This window comes from Triticum aestivum, chromosome 7D (genome assembly GCF_018294505.1).
Source record: "Triticum aestivum cultivar Chinese Spring chromosome 7D, IWGSC CS RefSeq v2.1, whole genome shotgun sequence".
Taxonomy (NCBI): Eukaryota; Viridiplantae; Streptophyta; class Magnoliopsida; order Poales; family Poaceae; genus Triticum; species Triticum aestivum.
Genome location: NC_057814.1, coordinates 73517965 through 73541305, shown reverse-complemented (window position 1 = coordinate 73541305; position 23341 = coordinate 73517965). Strand labels below are relative to the sequence as shown.

The 23341-nt window shown below is 46.2% G+C and overlaps 1 protein-coding gene across 1 annotated transcript; it reads left to right on the top strand.

Moving 5' to 3' along the window:
• Positions 1–8623: 8623 nt before the first annotated feature.
• On the top strand, positions 8624–10408 carry LOC123167683 (DIMBOA UDP-glucosyltransferase BX8). Its single transcript, XM_044585537.1, has 2 exons — positions 8624–9288; positions 9431–10408. Exons 1-2 carry the CDS (start codon positions 8808–8810, stop codon positions 10318–10320), a joined length of 1371 nt encoding a protein of 456 aa, XP_044441472.1. The 5' UTR covers positions 8624–8807; the 3' UTR covers positions 10321–10408.
• Positions 10409–23341: the final 12933 nt, after the last annotated feature.

The window sequence follows — 23341 nt, the reverse complement described above, 5'->3', positions numbered from 1 at the left end:
GACGTCACATAAAGGGCTTATATCACAGCTCAATAATACAATAGTTTGGGAACATAATTTATCACGAGCATGAAACAAATATAAAGTTAGTCCATCCACAGGAATAACAATAAAACTGGATTTACCACTTGAGCTGGTTCACCGGGGACAAGTTTTCCACGCGGATAGATATGGATATAATGTTTTCATTACTTGATTAAGGATACGATGATTTGGAAGGAATTGGCTCTGCAGAGTTTGTACTTAACCACAGCCAACGGATTTCAGTAGTCACGAGGACTAGTTCCGTCTGCGGTGTTTTGGAAGAAACACGTCTAACCAGTACACACCCAATTTAACCATCCGAAGCCAGGGATCACCCTCGGCATCGTTCAAGAAAAACCTTGAGACGGGGAGGCTACAACCTCGCGTAGCATGGGATCAAATTTCTATACGCGCGCTATAAGGGGGTGCCCCCCCCTCTCGGTCCCAACCGGAAACACCCATGCCCCCTGACCGGATGACTGGCTTTAATCCTGGGCCAAGGTACCATCATCCCGGCCTCTCTGTCTGGTGTGTGCACGGAAAGAGGTTACCAACTTACTAAACCGCATCCCTGGCAATGAGACATGTGGTAGCACGGAAAGGGGAAAGAACGGTAACGCGGCTCCAACCACGTTAACGTCGGGGGAAAAGTCGGATGACGCAAGGCTGGCATGCTACAACAGTACCACCTTGCTGCCCTTCATGTCACCACATGATTAGGCCATCTCTCATCAGAGATCATCACAACTTTGGAACATGCGGAAAAGAAACGATAACGTGGCTCCAACCACGTTAACGTCGGAGAAAGTCGGTTGACGCAAGGCTGGCATGCTACAACAGTACCACCTTGCTGCCCTTCATGTCACCACATGATTAGGCCATCTCTCATCAGAGATCATCACGACTTTGGAACAACCGGGTAGTTGCCTCACAAGCAACGAGGGTATTTACCGACACTCATATGCCACGCACCAACTTTCACGCAAACATGCAAAACACCTGTCATATCAAATGTTCAAAACATGCTTGCCTGGTTCGTAGAAGTCGGAGTCTAGCTCGGCGAAGTTCGCGGCTCCGTCACCTCTCCCGGAACCTACGGCAATCACGAAACGGGTACTAACGTGAAAACCAACACATGCACAGAAACTTTGCCAATTATTTTTCAAATAAATCCCATAAAAAACTAGACAAAATTTTAAGAATGTCAGAAAAAGAATCACTCAAAAATACCTTTTTATTAAAAAGTTATAAAGGTTTCTGTCCAGGGACCTTTCTGTAATGAAACAGAAAAGTTCCAGGGTTTTAACTGAGAAAACAGAAAACGGTTCGTTTGGAAATGCGCAAGCGCAAGAGAGAAAGCGTATTTTGCCCGAAGGCGCCAACAGAAAACGGTTCGCGGATAAAAGAACAGAGGCTGACACGCGGGGTCCGCATGTCAGGTTTGAAAAGCTCGCCGGCGCCCGAAGACGGCGGTGGACGCCGGCGTCGAACCACGGCGAGTTAGGAGAAACGGAGGGTACCAAGAGCTTCAGTGTCTTCTTCCGCGTCGGTGGGTGGTGGACTCGTCCAACGGGGAGCACCACGTCGACGGCGACACTATCTCCGGCGGACGGCGGTTCGGGTGAGGATGGGGAACTCCGGTGGAGGGCTGCAAGCTTCAAATTGAAGTGCGGGTCAGAACGAGAGATGCATGGTGAAGTTACTGGCAAGAGAATGGAGGCGGAGGAGCACACACAGGGGCGAATCGGGCTGGATCCCGTGGCGGGTCGCGGCGGCCGGAGTCGAGGAAGGAGACCTCCTCGGGGCTCTTCTAGTGGCTAGGCGTGCTCTAGGGGAAGTGCAGGGCTGGTGGGTGCTCGAGTTGAAGCTCGGGGCCTCTATTTATAGGCAGATCGACGGGGTGGCCGTGAACGGAGAATCTCCGGCGAGTGATTACGGCGGAGCAGTGGATTGGAAGGTGGTTTGAGCGGTCGGGCAGCATCAGTGGAGATTACTGGAGTTGTTCCACCGCTAAACGGAGCTGGCCCCGGCGTAATGGCGTCTGTCCACGGTGAGGTGACCGCACGGGCTCAACGGCGGCAGAGAGCGCGCTCCGCGCCCTGCGGTTCACGACGAGAGCGGCAGCGCATTCGGGGGAGTGGAAGGCCACGCGGCGGGCTCCGGTGGTTTGGGCGGCGCTGGGTGGAGTCGTCGGCGCCGTGTCTCCCGCCGGCGTCCGCAAAGCCGCCGCCGACGTCGGTCACGGGGCGGCGCACCTTCTGCTGCTCGTCGCCGACGCCCGCAAGGTGCCAGGCGCTCGTGCGGTGCAGGAACAAGAGGGCGGGGACGAGGAGCAAGGCGACGCGAGGGTACTGGCGAGATCGATGCCCATCTCTGAAGAAAACGACACCAAGTCACTGCAGTGTTCTCTGAATTTCTGAATTTGACATGGCCATGCACTGCAGGTGTTCGACAGAAGGTTTTGGTAAAGAGATAAATTTTTCTGGAGCTGTAACTTGGTGAGATGACCACTCAATGCACCCAGAGGCTGCATGATTTTACTTGGAATTTTTGGAGAAGGTTTTGAATGAATTTCACCAAATTTGGCAAATCTGGTCCAAACTTGCAGTAGATGTAGTTTGAAAATTTTGAACTGGAGACCAGTGGATCTTCATGGTTCTAGGTTGAGGGTTCAAAGGACTAGGAGGGGAAAAAGGTTTGGTGGCAAAAATCAAAACAGAAAAAGGAGTTCCTTTGTAAATCTCCAAGTGCTAGAAGAGAAGACAGAAATTTATTTGAATAGAATTTGAATGGAAATGATCACATGGGGAGGTTCAACTTGCTGGATTTGATGCAAATCATGATCCAAAGGTGAGGGAAAGGTTAGGAGAGAGGATTTGCACTAATGCCATGGCAAGAAGGAATAGTTGAAAGTGGCAAAGGATTTTCCAAAAGCCATAGTGCATTCTCAAAAAGATTTTCAAAGGTTATTTTCCCCAAATGGAAACATTTTGTCTTGAGCCCAAATGAAGAGCAAGAACTCTCCCAAGGCCAAAGGCAGATCTTGGGTGAATCCAAATAAAACTTTTGCCATAAAAAAATATATGAGAGGGAGAGTTCTCTTGAAGAATTTTTTTTAAATCACTCCCCTCAAGTCAAATAAAACCTTTTGAAAAATCCAAATAAAACTTGGGTGTCACAATTCAGTTCTTTTATACTACACAATATGCTTCCTGATTTTTAAGACCTCACAACTAATTAAAGTCGCTCAATTTTGACTGAGTCAACAATTTCTTAAGGAGCTCTCTCATTCAATTATTTTAATTCTCTATTGTTCCCTAATTTTGAAGCTCTTCAATTCGATTGAGGTATTCAATTATGGATTTGGTTTAAGATTTTGATCAGGCCAATCATTTTTTTTAAATTAATCAGCAGCAACCGCTTATAGAAACAAATCCATCTTGCGCATCCTCCTACCACCTAGAGAAAAAAATGCCACCATGTGATACTGTACCACCAATATAGTACATGCAGCTACCGACATAGAAATTTCCCCACATAAATATGGGTTTTCTTAGCAAATAACACAGAATCACATCGAGAAAGGCCCACCAAATCATCGAACTATAAAAAGAACACTCCATCATCTCCCCGCCCCGCCAAACTAAATATTCCATCAATTCCAAAATATAAGGGTATTAGCTTTTTGCAAAGTCAAATTCATTTAACTTTGACCAACTTTAGAGCCAAAAATGTCAACATTTACAATATTAAACAAAAAATATGGAAATTCATTTCATGATGTATCTAATTATATCGATTTGGTATTATGGATTTTGATATATTTCTCTACAAATTTGATCAAACTTAAAAATGTTTGACTTTTTAAAATGTAATACACCTTATATTTGAAACAGAGTGAGTAATGTTTCTAAGAAACCCAACAACACCAACGGCGCAGCAAAACGCGTCCAACCCCTCTAGTCATTGGTGAATGGTGATCCGCTCTCGGCAGCAAGTCGTGCCACGCGTACTCCTCCACACCCGTTGTATATACTTGCACAAGTGGGTTTTAAGAACAGAGTGGTGATTCGCAGGATTTTAAAAACATGGGAATAAAAAAAATAGTATGGCAATGTCATGCTCATCTCAATCCTACAGTATTTTGATTTGTTTAATTGCGTCGTAGAAAAACAAAGGATTCTTTCAAATAGGAGTGAATGCGAGAAATCCGATGATGAAATGGTGCAAAGGATTCGAATCAAACAACCAACATAGGAAAAGTCCTAAGGATTCTAATCCTCCAAAATTCCTGTGAAAAAATCTTCGAATTGAAAGGTGCCCTGGCTTTTCTTTTTCTTCCGAAAAAGGCTAACACCATAAATCAAAATTGGCCAACTTTATAATACCATCTTTATAATAGCAAAAAAAAAGTTTACAAGATCTTAAAGTTACTTAAAAATGCTATCATCATACTGGACTGCAGATCAAGCGCGTTAGATTGATTTGGATACAAAAGATTATATTATACTTTTTGATTCACGGGGCACCTTCTAATTTCCGCCTTCAATCCATCTTTAATCTGCATCAAAATTCATAAACTTTTCTAGGGGGGTTACCGAAGCAAAGTTTGCAGAAAAATAAAACACAAGTTCTTGGGTATATAGCGCCATCTTCCTCTTGCTCTCGTCGGCGACGAACTAAGAGAAAAAACACCATGTTGCATTTGAAATCTCCGAAACAACATCAGAACCAGGTGACGTCCACGGCTGAAAAGGCAACTGTCAAAACCGAAAGAAGTTGACAACAACGAACCCCTGCTGCAGCATAGACTATCTGTGACGAACACCTTTTCTACTTCACCGGCGAGCACGACGACCCTAAAAGGTCGTTACTAAAGCCACACGAACCGAGACTAAAGGAAATTTTATAAATTTTTTTTGATTTTCAAATTTCTGAATTATTTTAACCTCTAATCTCTAATCACCCCTCATCATTTCAAATCATCTAAATTCCCGGACGGTCACCCATCCTCTCACTACTCCAGCCTGAGCACGCTTAACTTTCGGGTTCTATTCTCCCTTGTTTCCAAGTCTGCACTTGTTGTTTTCCTGACAATAGTAAGATGTCAATCCTATTAACCCTCAGGAATTTAGTTTGAGCATGAAGTCACACATTTCACTATTTGAGTTTGAAACTATTGTTCTAAAAAACAACAATTATTTAGTAACACTAATATTTCTTGAATAAGTAGTTTGACCATAGTTTGACCATAGTTTGACCAGATTTGACCAAAATTCAAAAAAACTGAAATAATTATTTATTAACACTAATATTTATTGAATAATTAGTTTGACCACAGTTTGACCAGATTTGACCAAAATTTAAAAAAACTGAAATAATTATTTAGTAACACTAATATTCTTGAATAATTATTTAGTAACACTAATACTTCTTGAATAAGTAGTTTGACCATAGTTTGACCAGATTTAACAAAAATAAAAAAACAGAAATTTGAGCATAACTTTTTTCCTTTTAGAATTTGAGGATTCTAAATATTTACAAACAGGCCGTAGGCGGTCAAAATCGGATGCGGATTTTTGTGCTGAACAGTTTGATATATTATACGTTTTTTTTCTGACATCGTATGCAAAAGTTATAGCCGTTTTACATTTTTCCTACACTTTTTGTAAAACATGTCCAAATTTAAGTTTTTAAATTTTCCTAACTAGTACATGTAGTAACATAACTACATCTGGAAGGATTTTAATTTTTGAAGTTTTTATCTCTTTTTTTTTGCTTTTTACAAAACTGAAAAGGCGATGGGGGGGGTGGGTTTGAAAATGGGACCTTTAGTACCGGTTCGTGCCATGAACCGGTACTAATGCCTCAAACCCCATTAGTACCGGTTGGTGGCTCGAACCGGGACTAAAGGTCTAACCTTTAGTACCGGTTGGTGCCACGAACCGGTACTAATGGGCATCGCACCCTTTAGTCCCGGTTCGTGGCACCAACCGGGACTAAAGGTCCCATTTGAACCGGGACTAATGCCTGTACGGTGCCCTAGCTGCTCGAACCGGGACTAATGCTCACATTAGTCCCGGTTCGTAATGCAACCGGGATTAATGCTCTTTTCTGGCCAAACCAAAGCCCTGTTTTCTACTAGTGATACCTGCCCCTCACTAGTAATAAGCATACCAATGACGCATGACTAGTAATACTTGTCACTTATATTTTTTGTACCAATGACGCATCATATATTCTGCTCGCCACTAGTATGTTTTTTAATCTAAAATAACATACCAATATGACATCTAACATTACACATCTTTAATCAAGCAGTACATAAACCCCATCTTAATCATACATTAGTTGGATTCTAACTTAATGCAGCATAGTACTCAATATAGTCATTTCTCGAGTACATTGCACATACACACACATTTCAGCATACATGTATTATATCATATGAACAATTTACCACACAAATGTTATATACGCGGAAGGCGGCACATGTACCAAGTGAATGTGTATATGAGATCTCACATTAGGTGAGATCATGAGATCAACCCCAAAAATTCATATTTGGACATTTCGAAGAAAAACTGAAATCATTTGACAACATCCATGTGGGGTATGTCTACAACTCCAAAAAAAACAGCTCAAAAATCGATGTACATTTGGAGATTCAAAAATGAAAATTTTGAATGTGAATATTGACGGCTTTGGGTGAATAGTACGTTGACACTATTCACGTCTAATTTTATCTTTTTTGTTTCTATTTATGTAGGTCGAATTAGGAGCTGAAACTTTTTGAGGTTGAACATCAACCATTGATGTGTGTTTACAATTATTTTGAGGATGTTTGAACATGTAGATCTTTTTCAAAAAAAATCGATCTCATTGATCTCACCTAATATGAGATCCCACACAAGTCTCCTCGTGCTAATATCGAGGCTGCGCACTAGATGAAGCTCGCTCCCTTGGACTGTCCCGTGGCAGGGCGTGGGTCTATTAGGCATACGTGCTCGTAGCCCCGGACGCAGAAAGAAAGGAGGCGATGCAGTTGCAGGCGGTCCTTGTATGTAAAAATCAATTTGAATAAGCTGAAAAATGGCGGGACGGAAAAGTCCATTCACGGAGGACTTTAACGTCAGAACAAAGTGATAGATCGAAACAAAATACTATCTTTAAATCAAAATGCAAGACGTCTTTGCAGTTCAAATTGAATGGCAAAAATGTCTTATATTTTGGTATGAAGGGAGTAGTATATTTTTTAAGTAAACGAAGTCAGCTTTTTCATTATATACACTTGCTTCGTATGTGGTCTATTCTTAACAAAACGGAATACCAACCGTTGTTCAAAGCAATGTTTATGCACTTCGAGCAGGTGGCCAAGGTAGTTTTTACCCACCATGGGTGGCAGAATCTTCGGATCGGACCGCCAACTCTTTCAATATAGGCATTCTGTTGGTCCTATATGACTACTATTGTCGATATGTTGATTTTTTCTTTTTTCTTTTGTCAAACTGTTGGTGTTTGACCGTGTGCATCTTAGTTATACAAAGTTTCGGGCGTGCTCGTTATGTTTTGTATACACTTGATGCTACGTTTTGAGTTAACAAAAGTGTCCTTGGTCAAAAGGGCCCCGCCGCCCTTGTTCAGTACATCGACCTCTGGCGCGCTTTGCAGACCACAACCCTCGTGGCCGGGCAAGATGTGCTGCACTGGAGATGGACGGAGTCCGGCGTCTACTCGGCCAAGTCCTGCTATCTTGCGCTCTTCCACGGCTCTATCACTGACGCATCGTGGAAGCTTACCTGGAAGACATGGCCCCCCCTTTGCATCAAGGCCTTCATCTGGCTGGCCCTGCAGGATCGGTGTTGGACGGCTGATCGCCTCGCCCGCCGTGGTTTACCTCACAACAACCGGTGCGTGTTTTGTGACCAGGCCACCGAGGACATGCACCATCTGTTCGTTGCTTGCCCTTTCTCCGGCCAAATTTGGCACGAGGTTCTCTCTTGGTGCAGATCGCGACACCCACACCCCTTTTGCGGAATGGTGGATCGACGCATGCTCCACATCGCCCGCTGCTCTACGGAAGGGGCTAAACTCCATCATTGCCCTCGCCGCCTTGGCAATCTGGAAACACCGGAATGGGTGTGTCTTCGACCAGCTGCACCCCTCCACCACTAGTCTGCTTCGGTCTATTCAGGAAGACGCTCGCCTATGGGCTAGCGCCGGCGCCAACGGCTTGGCGATCATGATCTCTGAGAGATAGGTTCTAACTTGATGTATCGGGGACGAGCAGCCCCTACCCTAACTGCTCCCGCTACTTGAGCCCGCGCCGACTTATGTACGCGTGGCCGCTGTAGCCATCACCCTTTGTGTTTTTCACCCTTTCTATCAATGCAATGATACGCAATCTTTGCGTATTCGCGAAAAAAAGATATAGTACTAAACTCGGGTACCAATCTTGTCAATCCAGCTCGGGGCAAGCATCAGATAATCATCTTAATTCATCTCGTGGCAAGCGTGAGATTCTGTGACCCAATGATCATGCCGCCCCATGATGGTAGCCCACATGGCGATAGATAGGGTAGCGCCCCACGGCCCGCGCAGCCTGACCGGCCGACAGGGACAGCGCCAGCTCGCGCCGTCTCGTCGCGCGTCCGCACTCCCGGCGAGCGACAATAAAGTCTTCTCCTCCATTTCTGCATGTCTCATCAGTCTCAGAGCAAGCCTTCCGCCCGCCGGACGGAGAGAGAGAGAGAGAGCTAGAGACGACGACGTCGACGGCAGCCATGGCCGGAGCGGGCCGCCGCCGCGTGGTGTTCTTCCCGTTCCCGTTCCTGGGCCACTTCAACCCGGTGCTCCGCCTCGCGGGCGCGCTGCACGCCCGCGGCCTCGCGGTCACCGTTTTCCACACCGAGCAGCGGGTGCCGGACCCGGCCGACTACCCCGCGGGCTACCGCTTCGTGCCCCTCCCCGTGGAGGTGCCCCCGGAGCTGGCGGCGTCCGAGGACATCGCCAGGATGGGCATGGCCATGAACGACGCCGCCGAGGCCCCGTTCAGGGACCGGCTGGCCGCGCTGCTCGCCGAGGAGGCGGGGGAGGACGGCGGCGTCCTCTGCGTCATCACCGACGTCGTCTGGTACTCGGCGCAGGCCGTGGCCAGGGAGCTCGGCGTGCCGGCGCTGGGGATCATGACCGCCAGCGCCGCCATCTTCCGGGTCTACATGGCGTACCAGACCTTGATTGACAAGGCCTACTTGCCCGTGCAAGGTGATGGACGCATTCGCTTGACTTCCCTTCGTCTATTCGCCATTTTTGTAGACCAGCAAACAAATTCTTGGATTCGTTATCGGTCGAGCTGGGAATGCATCACGAGCTGAGACCGTTTGCTCGATGTGGTGGATCTGTGCAGATGCGCGCAAGGACGATCCGGTGGAGGAGCTGCCGCCGTACCTTGTGAAGGATCTGCTGCGGCACGACACGAGCAAGCTGGAGGATTTCGCCGAGCTGCTCCGGCACAGCGTCGCCGGGGCGCGGCAGTCCTCGGGCCTCATAATCAACACCCTGGGCGCCATCGAGGCCGCCAACCTGGAGCGGATCCGCGAGGACCTGTCGGTCCCGGTGTTCGCCGTCGCGCCTCTCCACAAGCTGGCGCCGTCGGCCAAGTCCACCAGCCTGGGCGAGACGCAGGCGGACCGCGGATGCCTCGGCTGGCTGGACACCCAGAAGCCCGGCAGCGTGCTGTACGTGAGCTTCGGGAGCCTGGCCGCCATGGACCCGCACGAGTTCGTGGAGCTGGCGTGGGGGCTGGCGCTGAGCAAGCGGCCGTTCGTGTGGGTCGTCCGGCCCAAGCTCATCCGCGGGTTCGAGTCCGGCGAGCTGCCCGACGGGCTCGGGGAGGAGCTGCGCGGGCGCGGCATGATCGTGAGCTGGGCGCCGCAGGAGGAGGTGCTGGCGCACCCGGCGGTGGGCGCCTTCTTCACCCACAGCGGCTGGAACTCCACGGTGGAGGCGATCGCGGAGGGCGTGCCGATGATCTGCCACCCGCTGCACGGCGACCAGTACGGCAACGCCAGGTACGTGGCCGACGTCTGGAGGGTGGGCGTGGAGGTCGACGGCTCGCACCGGCTGGAGAGAGGGAGGATCAAGGCCGCCATTGAGAGGATGATGGAGAGCGGAGAGGGGCGGGAGATCAGGGAGAGGATGAAGGGGCTGAAGATGGCCGCGGAGGATGGCATCAACGAGCGTGGGTCGTCCCACACGCATCTCAGTGATTTGGTTGCTCTCATCAACTCGTTCTGAATTTGAATTCCATATATCTATCTGATAATGTTGCCACCTTATATCGATTTGGTTTCTCTCGTGTGGAATAAAGGAAACCTGTTTTCCAGTGTACGCGAGTTCACATCGTTTGTTTCACAGGATTGGAAAAAACACAGGAATAGAAAAAGAAATACAGAAAGACTATAGGAATGCAGGTGTAAAACAGAGAAAAAGTAGAGGATATGAGATAAATGGAACGTTTGAAATGCAGGAACTTGAAACGAAGGAATGCATAATTTGTAGAGAAAGCATGCACCTCTCCAAACTGGGCTAGACACAAGCCATGCACCAAACTCACACATGCTCTGTAATTGCACGGGCCATTTTATTGGAACACGCTCACGGAAAGCATTGGTTGAGTCACCACACGAATCTGTTGCAGCTCTGTCCCTCTTGCCTCAGTCTTCTTCGTCTAAAAAATCCTTCAAATGAGACCTGAAACTCGAAACCGTAGGTACGCGTCTCGATAATTGTCACGTGAACAAGGCCAGCGCTAGGGACCGGCCGGCCAGCGGGCCCAAACTTTCGGCTCGGTTGCATCACACGCGTACGATCCAAACATTTTAACTGTCAGGAGCTCCATGGACAAGCGACATGACCGGCGTCGAAGCTCGCCGGATCTCTGCCGCTCGGCGATCCTCGCCCCTCGCCGCTCTCGCACCCGAGTAGCTATGTTTCCAGCAAAAAAACCAGAGGACGTGGTTGCAGCTTGCCATCTTGCCCTAGTGCCAGCACGTCGTCTCCGTCTTATAGCAAAAAAAAGTGTTGCAGTTCGCCGACGCCAAAACTGTTGTGCCGGTTCCAGCAAAAAATTGCCGTGGTAGCCGGTTCCAACAAAAAAATTGCCGTGGTCGCCGGTTCCAGCAATCACAGGGTATACCCCGAAGTGACAAGTAGAAGGGAGGTGAATTCATGGGCTCGCTGATGAAGTCTAGAGGGATGAGTTTGCCCTAACCGCATAGGGTTAGAGGAGAAAAAGGACAGAGTCTGATTTTACAGCTGACTCCATTTATCTCTATATACTACTTTAAAAAAATAGCCTTTCACTACTAGGGAAAACCCTAGTAGTAGCGCGGGTTTTGAGGCTATCAGCAGCACGGGCAGCCGCGCTACCAATAAGGCGCTACAACTAACTGTTAGTAGTAGCGTGGTCTGTACTCGCGCTACTACTATGGACTGTATCAGCAACGCTTTTCCGGAACGCGCTACTATTAATTAGCTGTAGCGATTTCCTGACCTCGCGCTACTGCTACCCCAGCTTCCTACCCCGTTTCAGCTTCAATAAACAGCAATTTCCAGATACTAGTTACTACTAGATATCAATTTTATAAAGCATTATAGGTACTAGGTAGTACTCCCTTGGTTCCAAATTACTCGGCGTGGTTTTAGTTCAAATTTGAACTAAAACCACGACGAGTAATTTGGAACGGAGGGAGTACTAGATAATAATTTCATATATACTCAACATGCATCCTCAAGCAGTACAAGGTGATATCGACGACGATCATCATATGTAGTTCTAGGTAATATCGACGACGATCATCATATGTAGTTCTACATGATATCGTCGACGACCATCATATGTAGTTCTAGATGATATAGCCACACACACACATATGTAGTTCTAGATGATATCGACGACGATCATCATTCTCAAGCCTGGGCGGTGGGTGTTCCTGATAGTAATTAGGATGACCTGTCCAACACGAAGATTCTTGCCAACGAGGAATCTCTTCCACCCAACCGAGTTCAAGTGTGTGCGACCGTCTGTGTCCATGCGGTGAGTACAGGTGGTGACGGAGCCCCTTGCGGTAAGGCGTAGTCCAACTGAGCCTTCTTCATCAGGCTCGATACCACAACTCACAGATAGGTTCTTTGGCAATTTCTGAATAAGAAAAACATATCAATTAATAAATAGCCTCGCACATACTCTTGCAAATATATTTCTATTAAGTCTAGATTTCTACACTATCAAAAGACACAGTACTACGCATTTGTACTAACTAATCATGAATTCTACTAATAAGTATATATGGATTATCTACACTATTAATAGTTCCTTGGATTCTACACTAATAAGAGCATGTGATCAGACTCTACACTAAAGCATATCATCGACTAGATTCCACAAAGTATATCATTGGACTCTACACTAAGCATATCATCGGATTCACTAAGCATATCATCGAATAATTTGCATTTGTAAGTATAACAATAAAGCATATATATATATATATATATATATATATATATATATATATATATATATATCATCAAATTACTACAGACAATACGTATAACATACCATTTCATGCCGATCGACCATGGTACTTGTCAGGCGGGTCATGAATGGCACCCCGACAAAGTCATCATGTGGCGGAATTATGTCCCATAGGTTGCACACCTCCTCCTCGCTCAGCCTCATTCTTTGAGCTATGATGGCTTCATGAAGTGGGTTCTCATCATCTTCATCGAGTGGGTCCTCATTATCTTCATCATCTTCATCATCTTCGTCATCTTCCACCAGGTTGAGATAAATGACAGCCAGCTTGGGTCTTTCTGCTCTGAAAGAGAAGCTGATCAACTCACCACCAGTAAGACGCATGTGGGCAAGCAAACGGGCCCATCCATCTCCTCCAATCTGCGACATATTGCGTCCTTTCTCGACCTCCATAGTGTACGGCCCCCCAGGAGCCTCAAATGTCACAGTGTCTCCTGTCAGCTTGTTGAATTTTAACCTCACATTGCATGGGACGATCTGTGTAAAAAAAGCAAAATGACACAATGCAGGAATGCCAACACTAAAAATTTCAACCTCACATTTCATCTAATTTCTTACCGCCGCATGACGAAAACTCGGCTGGAAGTAGATGCCGAATAGCTTGCCGGTTGCAAGGCTGCTGGCGCACCTTGACTTGCACAGTCGACATAGTGGTGGTGGTGGTGGCGCCATTTTCCTAAAGCAATATGAGCAAAGGATTAACGATTCACTTCATAGGAAAGAAAAACAGTAGCATGTGATATTTTTGGTTCTTCCACAAGAAGCAATTTTATGGACAAAGCATTTCGGTGGCACCTATTGCCGAAAAAACTTTTCACAAATATGTACCAAATAAGGGTACCACCTACCAAGACATTTCATCTCATTTGGCCCCTATTGCCTAAGATAATTGATTAAAAAACAAGTGGCAAATTTAACTAAATTGGCACCTACATTTTGCCAAAAAATATCTTATTACAAAGAAAAAGCATCTACCTATCCATGTACAGAAAAATAACAATAAAATGGTGCATACTAAATCAACTAGCCTACTAAATCCACTAGCATACTAAATCAACTAAATCAAAATGTTCTAAATCAACTAGCCTACTAAATCAACTAAATCAAGATGTTCTAAATCAACTACATACTAAACCAACTAAATTAACTAAATCCAACTAGATGGAGGATGGAGGAGGGAGAAGGAGGGGCGACTCGAGGAGGGAGAAGAGAGTAGGACGGAGGAGGAAGACGGAGCGAGGAGGGGCCAGCCGGTGGCGAGTGGAGGGAGGACGGAGGAGGAAGGCGGAGCGAGGAGGGACCGGCCAGCGACGACTAGAGGGAGGACGGAGGAGGAGGCTGGTACCGAGTCCAGCGAGGAGGAGGAGGTGGCGGCGGCGCAGATCGGAGGAGGGGTGACGGGGGAGGACCGGCGTGGGGGTTGAGGGCGAGATCGAGTGAGTGTGAGTGTGAGTGGATCGGATAGGTCCGAGAGTGGGGGAGATGGAATGGCTTAGCAGTAGCGTGCTATATCAAAAGGCGCTACTGCTAAACTACCTAGCAGTAGCGCCTTTCACAAAGAGCGCGCTACTGCAATGTGTCAGCATGTAAAAATAGACATCAAAAATACATTGATCATCAATGATCTTTTTGTGTACAATCTGATTTGTCAATATGAGTCCTCACCAGTTTAGGAACTGGTGAAGACTCATATTGCGGCCACAAATTCTACACATAGAGTTCAATGAAGACCAAGTGGTTGTGATAGTTTGAGAAGTAGTATATTTAAGGTGGTACAAACTCTCTTCACAAAGCGAGGTGGGACTAAATTTTTTAGTAAACTTAGCGGTAGCGGTTATTGTGTAAATGCGCTACTACTATGGTCCCTAGTAGTAGCGCTCGTCATATTAGCGCGTTGCTGCTAGAACTAGCCTCGCGGCGGCATCGTGGCAATTATTGTTGGGGAACGTAGCAACAATTCAAAATTTTCCTATGTTTCACCAAAATCAATCTAGGAGATGCTAGCAACGAGAGAGAGGGAGTGCATACTCTTGAAGATCGCTAAGCGGAAGCGTCACAAGAACGCGGTTGATGGAGTTGTACTCGCGGCGATTCAAATCGCGGAAGATCCGGTCTAGCGCCGAACGGACGGCGCCTCCGCATTCAACATACGTACAGCCCGGGGACGTCTCCTCCTTCTTGATCCAGCAAGGGGAGAGGAGAAGTTGAGGGAGAACTCCAGCAGCACGACGGCGTGGTGGCAATGGAGCTCGTGGTTCTCCGGCAGAGCTTCGCTAAGCACTACGGAGGAGGAGGAGGAGTTGGAGGAGGAGAGGGCTGCGCCAGGCAAGGGGTGCGGCTGCCCTCTCTCTCCCTCACTATATATAGGGGGAAGGGGGTGGACGAGGCGCCCTAGGGTTCCCTAGGGGAGGGGCGGCGGCCACAGGGGAAACCCTAGATGGGTTTGGGCACCCCCACCCCTGGGAAACTTGCCCCCCCAAGCCGGGAGGGGTAGCTGCCCTAGGGGAGGCGCCCCCACCTCTCCACGTTACGTGAGAGGGGTTGGGAGGGGCGCACAGCCCCTTAGTGGGCTGGTGTGCCCCCTCCCCTTGGCCCATAAGGCCCCCAACGCTTGTCGGGGCCTCCGAAACAGCTTTCGGTCACGCTGGTCGTCATCCGGTACTCCCAGAACAATTCCGGACTCCAACACCCTTCGTCCAATATATCGATCTTCACCTCCGGACCACTCCGGAGTTCCTCGTCATGTCCGGGATCTCATCCGGGACTCCGAATAACCTTCGGTAACCACATACTATTTCCCATAACAACTCTAGCGTCACCGAACCTTAAGTGTGTAGACCCTACGGGTTCGGGAACCATGCAGACATGACCGAGACACCTCTCCGGCCAATAACCAATAGCGGGATCTGGATACCCATATTGGCTCCCACATGTTCCACGATGATCTCATCGGATGAACCACGATGTCGGGGATTCAATCAATCCCATATACAATTCCCTTTGTCTATCGGTATGTTACTTGCCCGAGATTCGATCGTCGGTATCCCAATACCTCGTTCAATCTCGTTACCGGCAAGTCTCTTTACTCGTTCCGTAATGCATGATCCCGTGGCTAACTCATTAGTCACATTGAGCTCATTATGATGATGCATTACCGAGTGGGCCCAGAGATACCTCTCCGTCATACGGAGTGACAAATCCCAGTCTCGATTCGTGCCAACCCAACAGACACTTTCGGAGATACCTGTAGTGCACCTTTATAGCCACCCAGTTACGTTGTGACGTTTGGTACACCCAAAGCATTCCTACGGTATCCGGGAGTTGCACAATCTCATGGTCTAGGAAAAGATACTTGACATTAGAAAAGCTCTAGCAAACGAACTACACGATCTTGTGCTATGCTTAGGATTGGGTCTTGTCCATCACATCATTCTCCTAATGATGTGATCCCGTTATCAATGACATCCAATGTCCATGGTCAGGAAACCATAACCATCTATTGATCAACGAGCTAGTCAACTAGAGGCTTACTAGGGACATGTTGTGGTCTATGTATTCACACATGTATTACGGTTTCCAGTTAATACAATTATAGCATGAACAATAGACAATTATCATGAACAAGGAAATACAATAATAACCATTTTATTATTGCCTCTAGGGCATATTTCCAATAGTCTCCCACTTGCACTAGAGTCAATAATCTAGTTCACATCACTATGTGATTGTAATGAATCCAACACCCATGGGGTTTGTTCATATCTCGCTTGTGAGAGAGGTTATTAGTCAACGGGTCTGAACCTTTCAGATCCGTGTGTGCTTTACAAATCTCTATGTCATCTTGTAGATGCAGCTACCACGCGCTACTTGGAGCTATTCCAAATAACTGCTCTACTATACGAATCCGGTTTACTACTCAGAGTCATCCGGATTAGTGTCAAAGTTTGCATCGACGTAACCCTTTACGACGAACTCTTTTACCACCTCCATAATCGAGAAAATTCCTTAGTCCACTAGTTACTAAGGATAAGTTCGACCGCTGTCATGTGATTCATTCCTGGATCACTCTTGTACCCCTTGACTGACTCATTGCAAGGCACACTTCAGGTGCGGTACACATCATAGCATACTGTAGAGCCTACGTCTAAAGCATAGGGGACGACCTTCGTCCTTTCTCTCTCTTCTGCCGTGGTCAGGTCTTGAGTCTTACTCAATACTCACACCTTGTAACACAGCCAAGAACTCCATCTTTGCTGATCTATTTTGAACTCCTTCAAAATCTTGTCACGGTATGTATTCATTTGAAAGTACTATTAAGCGTTTTTGGTCTATCCTTATAGATCTTGATGCTCAATGTTCAAGTAGCTTAATCCAGGTTTTCCATTGAAAAACACTTTTCAAATAACCCTGTATGCTTTCCAGAAATTCTACATCATTTCTGATCAACAATATGTTAACAACATATACTCATCAAAAATTCTATAGTACTCCCACTCACTTCTTTGGAAATACAAGTTTCTCATAAACTTTGTGAAAAAACCCAAAATCTTTGATCATCTCATCAAAGCGTACATTCCAACTCCGAGATGCTTACTCCAGTCCTTAGAAGGATTGTTGGAGCTTTGCATACTTGTTAGCATATTTCAGGATTGACAAAACCTTCTGGTTGTATCACATACAACCTTTCCTCAAGAAAATCGTCGAGGAAACAATGTTTTTGACATCCTATCTGCAAGATTTCATAAATAATGCAGTAACTGCTAATATAATTCCAACAGACTCTTAGCATCGCTACGAGTGAGAAAGTCTCATCGTAGTCAACTCCTTGAACTTGTCGGAAAACATCTTAACGACAAGTCGAGCTTTCTTAATGGTGACACTTACCATCATTGTCCGTCTTCCTTTTAAAATCCATCTGTACCCAACAGCCTTACGACCATCAAGTAGTTCTTCCAAAGTCTATACTTTGTTTTTATACATGGATCCTCTCTCGGATTTGATGGCCTCGAGCCATTCGTCGGAATCCAGGCCCACCATCGCTTCTCCATAGCTCGTAGGTTCATTGTTGTCTAGCAACATGACTTCCAAGACAGGATTACGTACCACTCTGAAGTAGTACGCATCCTTGTCGACCTACGAGGTTTGGTAGTGACTTGATCCGAAGTTTCATGATCACTATCATAAGCTTCCACTTCAATTGGTGTAGGCGTCACAGGAACAACTTGTGCCCTGCTACACACTAGTTGAAGTGACGGTTCAGTAACCTCATCAAGTCTCCACCATCCTCCCACTCAAATGTTTCGAGAGAAACTTTTCCTCGAGAAAGGATCCGTTTCTAGAAACAATCACTTTTGCTTCCGGATCCGAAATAGGAGGTATACCCAACTGTTTTGGGTGTCCTGAGAAGATGCATTTATCCGCTTTGGGCTCGAGCTTATCAGGCTAAACCTTTTTCACATAAGCGTCGCAGCCCCAAACTTTTAAGAAATGATAGCTTAGGTTTCTCTAAACCATAGTTCATACGGTGTCATCTCAACGGAATTACGTGGTGCCCTATTTAAAGTGAATGCGGTTGTCTCTAATGCATAACCCATAAACGATAGTGGTAATTCGATAAGAGACATCATAGTATGCACCATATCCAATAGGGTGCAACTACGATGTTCGGACACATCATTACACTATGGTGTTCGAGGCGGTATTAGTCGTGAAACAATTTCCACAATATCTTAATTGTGTGCCAAACTCGTAACTCAGATATTCATCTCTATGATCATATCATAGACATTTTATCCTCTTGTCACGACAATCTTCAACTTCACTCTGAAATTACTTGAACCTTTCTATAATTCAGACTTGTGTTTCATCAAGTAAATATACTTAGCATCTACTCAAATCATTTGTGAAGTAAGAACATAACGATATCCACTGCGTGTCTCAGCACTCATTGGACTGCACACATCAAAATGTATTACTTCCAACAAGTTGCTTTCTTGTTCCATCTTACTGAAAAACGAGGCCTTTCAGTCATCTTGCCCATGTGGTATGATTTGCATGTCTCAAGTGATTCAAAATCAAGTGAGTCCAAACGATCCATCTGTATGGAGTTTCTTCATGCATATATACCAATAGACATGGTTCGCATGTCTCAATCTTTTCAAAAATGAGTGAGTCCAAAGATCCATCAACATGGAGCTTCTTCATGCGTTTTATACCAATATGACTCAAATTGCAGTGCCACAAGTATGTGGTACTATCATTACTATCTTATATCTTTTGGCATGAACATGTGTATCACTACGATCGAGATTCAATAAACCATTCATTTTAGGTGCGAGACCATTGAAGGTATTATTCAAATAAATAGAGCAACCATTATTCTCCTTAAATGAATAACCGTATTGCGATAAACATAATCCAATCATGTCTATGCTCAACGCAAACACCAAATAACAATTATTTAGGTTTAACGCCAATCCCGATGGTAGAGGGAGCATGCGATGTTTGATCACATCAACCTCGGAAATACTTCCAACACACATCGTCATCTCACCTTTAGCTAGTCTTCGTTTATTCCGTAGCTTTTATTTCGAGTTACCAACACTTAGCAACCGAACCGGTATCTAATACCCTGGTGCTACTAGGAGTACTAATAAAGTACACATTAATATAATGTATATCCAATATACTTCTGTCGACCTTACCAGCCTTCCCATCTACCAAGTATCTAGGGTAGTCCTGCTTCAGTGACCGTTCCCCTCATTACAGAAGCACTTAGTCTCGGGTTTGGGTTCTACCTTGGGTTTCTTCACTAGAGCAGCAACTGATTTGCCGTTTCATGAAGTATCCCTTCTTGCCCTTGCCCTTCTTGAAACTAGTGGTTTTACTAACCATCAACAATTGATGCTCCTATTTGATTTCTACTTTCGCGGTGTCAAACATCGCAAATACCTCAAGGATCATCATATCTATCCCTGATATGTTATAGTTCATCACAAAGCTCTAGTAGCTTGGTGGCAGTGACTTTGGAGAACCATCACTATCTCATCTAGAAGATTAACTCCCACTCGATTCAAGCGATTGTAGTACTCATACAATCTGAGCACATGCTCAACGATTGAGCTTTTCTCCTTAGTTTGCAGGCTTAAGAAACTTGTTAGAGGTCTCATACCTCTTGACGTGGGCACTAGCCTGAAATCCCAATTTCAGTCCTTGGAACATCTCATATGTTCTGCGATGTTTCAAAAACGTCTTTGGTGCCTCAATTCTAAACCATTTAGCATTACACACTGAACTATCATGTAGTCATCAAAACGTGTATGTCAGATGTTCGCAACATCCACAACCGACGCTCGAGGTTCAGCACACTGAGCGGTGCATTAAGGACATAATCCTTCTGTGCAGCATTGAGGACAATCCTCAGTATACGGACCCAGTCCGCATAATTGCTACTGTCAACTATCAACTAAATTTTCTCTAGGAACATATCTTAAACAGTAGAATTAAAGCGTAAGCTACGACATAATTTGCAAAGACCTTTTGACTATGTTCATGATAATTAAGTTCATCTAATCAAATTATTTAATGAACTCCCACTTAGATAGACATCCCTCTAGTCATCTAAGTGATACATGATCCGAGTCAACTAGGCCGTGTCCGATCATCACGTGAGACGGACTAGTCATCATCGGTGAACATCTTCATGTTGATCGCATCTACCATACGACTCATGTTCGACCTTTCGGTCTCTCGTGTTCCGAGGCCATGTCTGTACATGCTAGGCTCGTCAAGTCAACCTAAGTGTTTCGCGTGTGTAAATCTGGCTTACACCCGTTGTATGCGAACGTTAGAATCTATCACACCCGATCATCACGTGGTGCTTCGAAACAACGAACCTTCGCAACGGTGCACAGTTAGGGGGAACACTTTCTTGAAATTATTACGAGGGATCATCTTATTTATGCTACCGTCGTTCTAAGCAAATAAGATGTAAACATGACAAACATCACATGCAAATCATAAAGTGACATGATATGGCCAATATCATCTTGCGCCTTTTGATCTCCATCATTGAGGCGCGGCATGATCACCTTCGTCACCGGCATGACATCATGATCTCCATCATCGTGTCTTCATGAAGTTGTCTCGCCAACTATTACTTCTACTACTATGGCTAACGGTTAGCAATAAAGTAAAGTAATTACATGGCGTTTTTCATTGACACGCAGGTCATACAATAAATTAAGACAACTCCTATGGCTCCTGCCGGTTGTCATACTCATCGACATGCAAGTCGTGATTCCTATTACAAGAACATGATCAATCTCATACATCACATATATATAATTCATCACATCCTTTTGGCCATATCACATCACATAGCATACCCTCCAAAAACAAGTTAGACGTCCTCTAATTGTTGTTGCATGTTTTACGTGGCTGCTATGGGTTTCTAGTAAGAACGTTTCTTACCTACGCAAAAGCCACAACGGTGATATGCCAATTGCTATTTACCCTTCATAAGGACCCTCTTCGTCGAATCCGATCCGACTAAAGTGGGAGAGGCAGACACCCGCTAGCCACCTTATGCATCAAGTGCATGTCAGTCGGTGGAACCTGTCTCACGTAAGAGTACGTGTAAGGTCGGTCCGGGGCGCTTCATCCCACAATGCCGCCGAATCAATATAAGACTAGTAACGGTAAGCAAATTGAACAAATCATCGCCCACAACTACTTTTTGTTCTACTCGTGCATAGAATCTACGCATAAACCTGGCTCTGATACCACTGTTGGGGAACGTAGCAATAATTCAAAATTTTCCTACGTTTCACCAAGATCAATCTAGGAGATGCTAGCAACGAGAGAGAGGGAGTGCATCTTCATACCCTTGAAGATCGCTAAGCGGAAGCGTTAGAAGAACGCGGTTGATGGAATTGTACTTGCGGCGATTCAAATCGCGGAAGATCCGATCTAGCGCCGAACGGACGGCGCCTCCGCGTTCAACACACGTACAGCCCGGGGACGTCTCCTCCTTCTTGATCCAGCAAGGGGAGAGGAGAAGTTGAGGGAGAACTTCAGCAGCACGACGGCGTGGTGGCAATGGAGCTTGTGGTTCTCCGGCAGAGCTTCGCTAAGCACTACGGAGGAGGAGGAGGAGGAGGAGTTGGAGGAGGAGAGGGCTGCGCCAGGCAAGGGGTGCGGCTGCCCTCTCTCGCCCTCACTATATATAGGGGGAAGGGGGTGGAGGAGGCGCCCTAGGGTACCCTAGGGGAGGGGCGGCAGCCACAGGGGAAACCCTAGATGGGTTTGGGCACCCCCACCCCTGGGAAACTTGCCCCCCAAGCCGGGAGGGGTGGCTGCCCTAGGGGAGGCGCCCCACCTCTCCACGTTACGTGAGAGGGGTTGGGAGGGGCGCACAGCCCCTTAGTGGGCTGGTGTGCCCCCTCCCCTTGGCCCATAAGGCCCCCAACGCTTGCCGGGGCCTCCGAAACACCTTTCGGTCACGCTGGTCGTCACCCGGTACTCCCAGAACAATTCCGGCCTCCAATACCCTTTGTCCAATATATCGATCTTCACCTCCGGACCACTCCAGAGTTTCTCGTCACATCCGGGATCTCATCCGGGACTCCGAACAACCTTCGGTAACCACATACTATTTCCCATAACAACATAGCGTCACCGAACCTTAAGTGTGTAGACCCTACGGGTTCGGGAACCATGCAGACATGACCGAGACACCTCTCCGGCCAATAACCAATAGCGGGATCTGGATACCCATGTTGGCTCCCACATGTTCCACGATGATCTCATCGGATGAACCACGATGTCGGGGATTCAATCAATCCTGTATAAAATTCTCTTTGTCTATCGGTATGTTACTTGCCCGAGATTCGATCGTCGGTATACCAATACCTCGTTCAATCTCGTTACCGGCAAGTCTCTTTACTCGTTCCGTAATGCCTGATCCCGTGGCTAACTCATTAGTCACATTGAGCTCATTATGATGATGCATTACCGAGTGGGCCCAGAGATACCTCTCCGTCATACGGAGTGACAAATCCCAGTCTCGATTCGTGCCAACCCAACAGACACTTTCGGAGATACCTGTAGTGCACCTTTATAGCCACCCAGTTACGTTGTGACATTTGGTACACCCAAAGCATTCCTACGGTATCCGGGAGTTGCACAATCTCATGGTCTAAGGAAACGATACTTGACATTAGAAAAGCTCTAGCAAACGAACTACACGATCTTGTGCTATGCTTAGGATTGGGTCTTGTCCATCACATCATTCTCCTAATGATGTGATCCCGTTATCAATGACATCCAATGTCCATGGTCAGAAAACCATAACCATCTATTGATCAACGAGCTAGTCAACTAGAGGCTTACTAGGGACATGTTGTGGTCTATGTATTCACACATGTATTACGGTTTCCAGTTAATACAATTATAGCATGAACAATAGACAATTATCATGAACAAGGAAATACAATAATAACCATTTTATTATTGCCTCTAGGGCATATTTCCAACAATTATAGCGGTAGCGCGTCTTAGAGTAGGCGCGCTACTGATACATTTATTTCAGTAGCGAGGTTTGTGTGAGCGCGCTACTGCTAGTTAGCAGCAGCGCCTTATTTTAAAGCGCGCTGCTGGTAAGATTCTGTGTATAGGCTTTTCCCTAGTAGTGTTTTCCTGTAAGGTTTTTTTGAACAT

What these genes read in the sequence shown, in the direction of transcription:
- LOC123167683 (XM_044585537.1), top strand. Translation starts at nt 8,808, where the DNA reads ATGGCCGGAGCGGGCCGCCGCCGCGTGGTGTTCTTCCCGTTCCCGTTC. An exon ending in GGCCTACTTGCCCGTGCAAG is followed by an intron (nt 9,289 to 9,430) that starts GTGATGGACGCA and finishes GGATCTGTGCAG; the next exon opens with ATGCGCGCAAGGACGATCCG.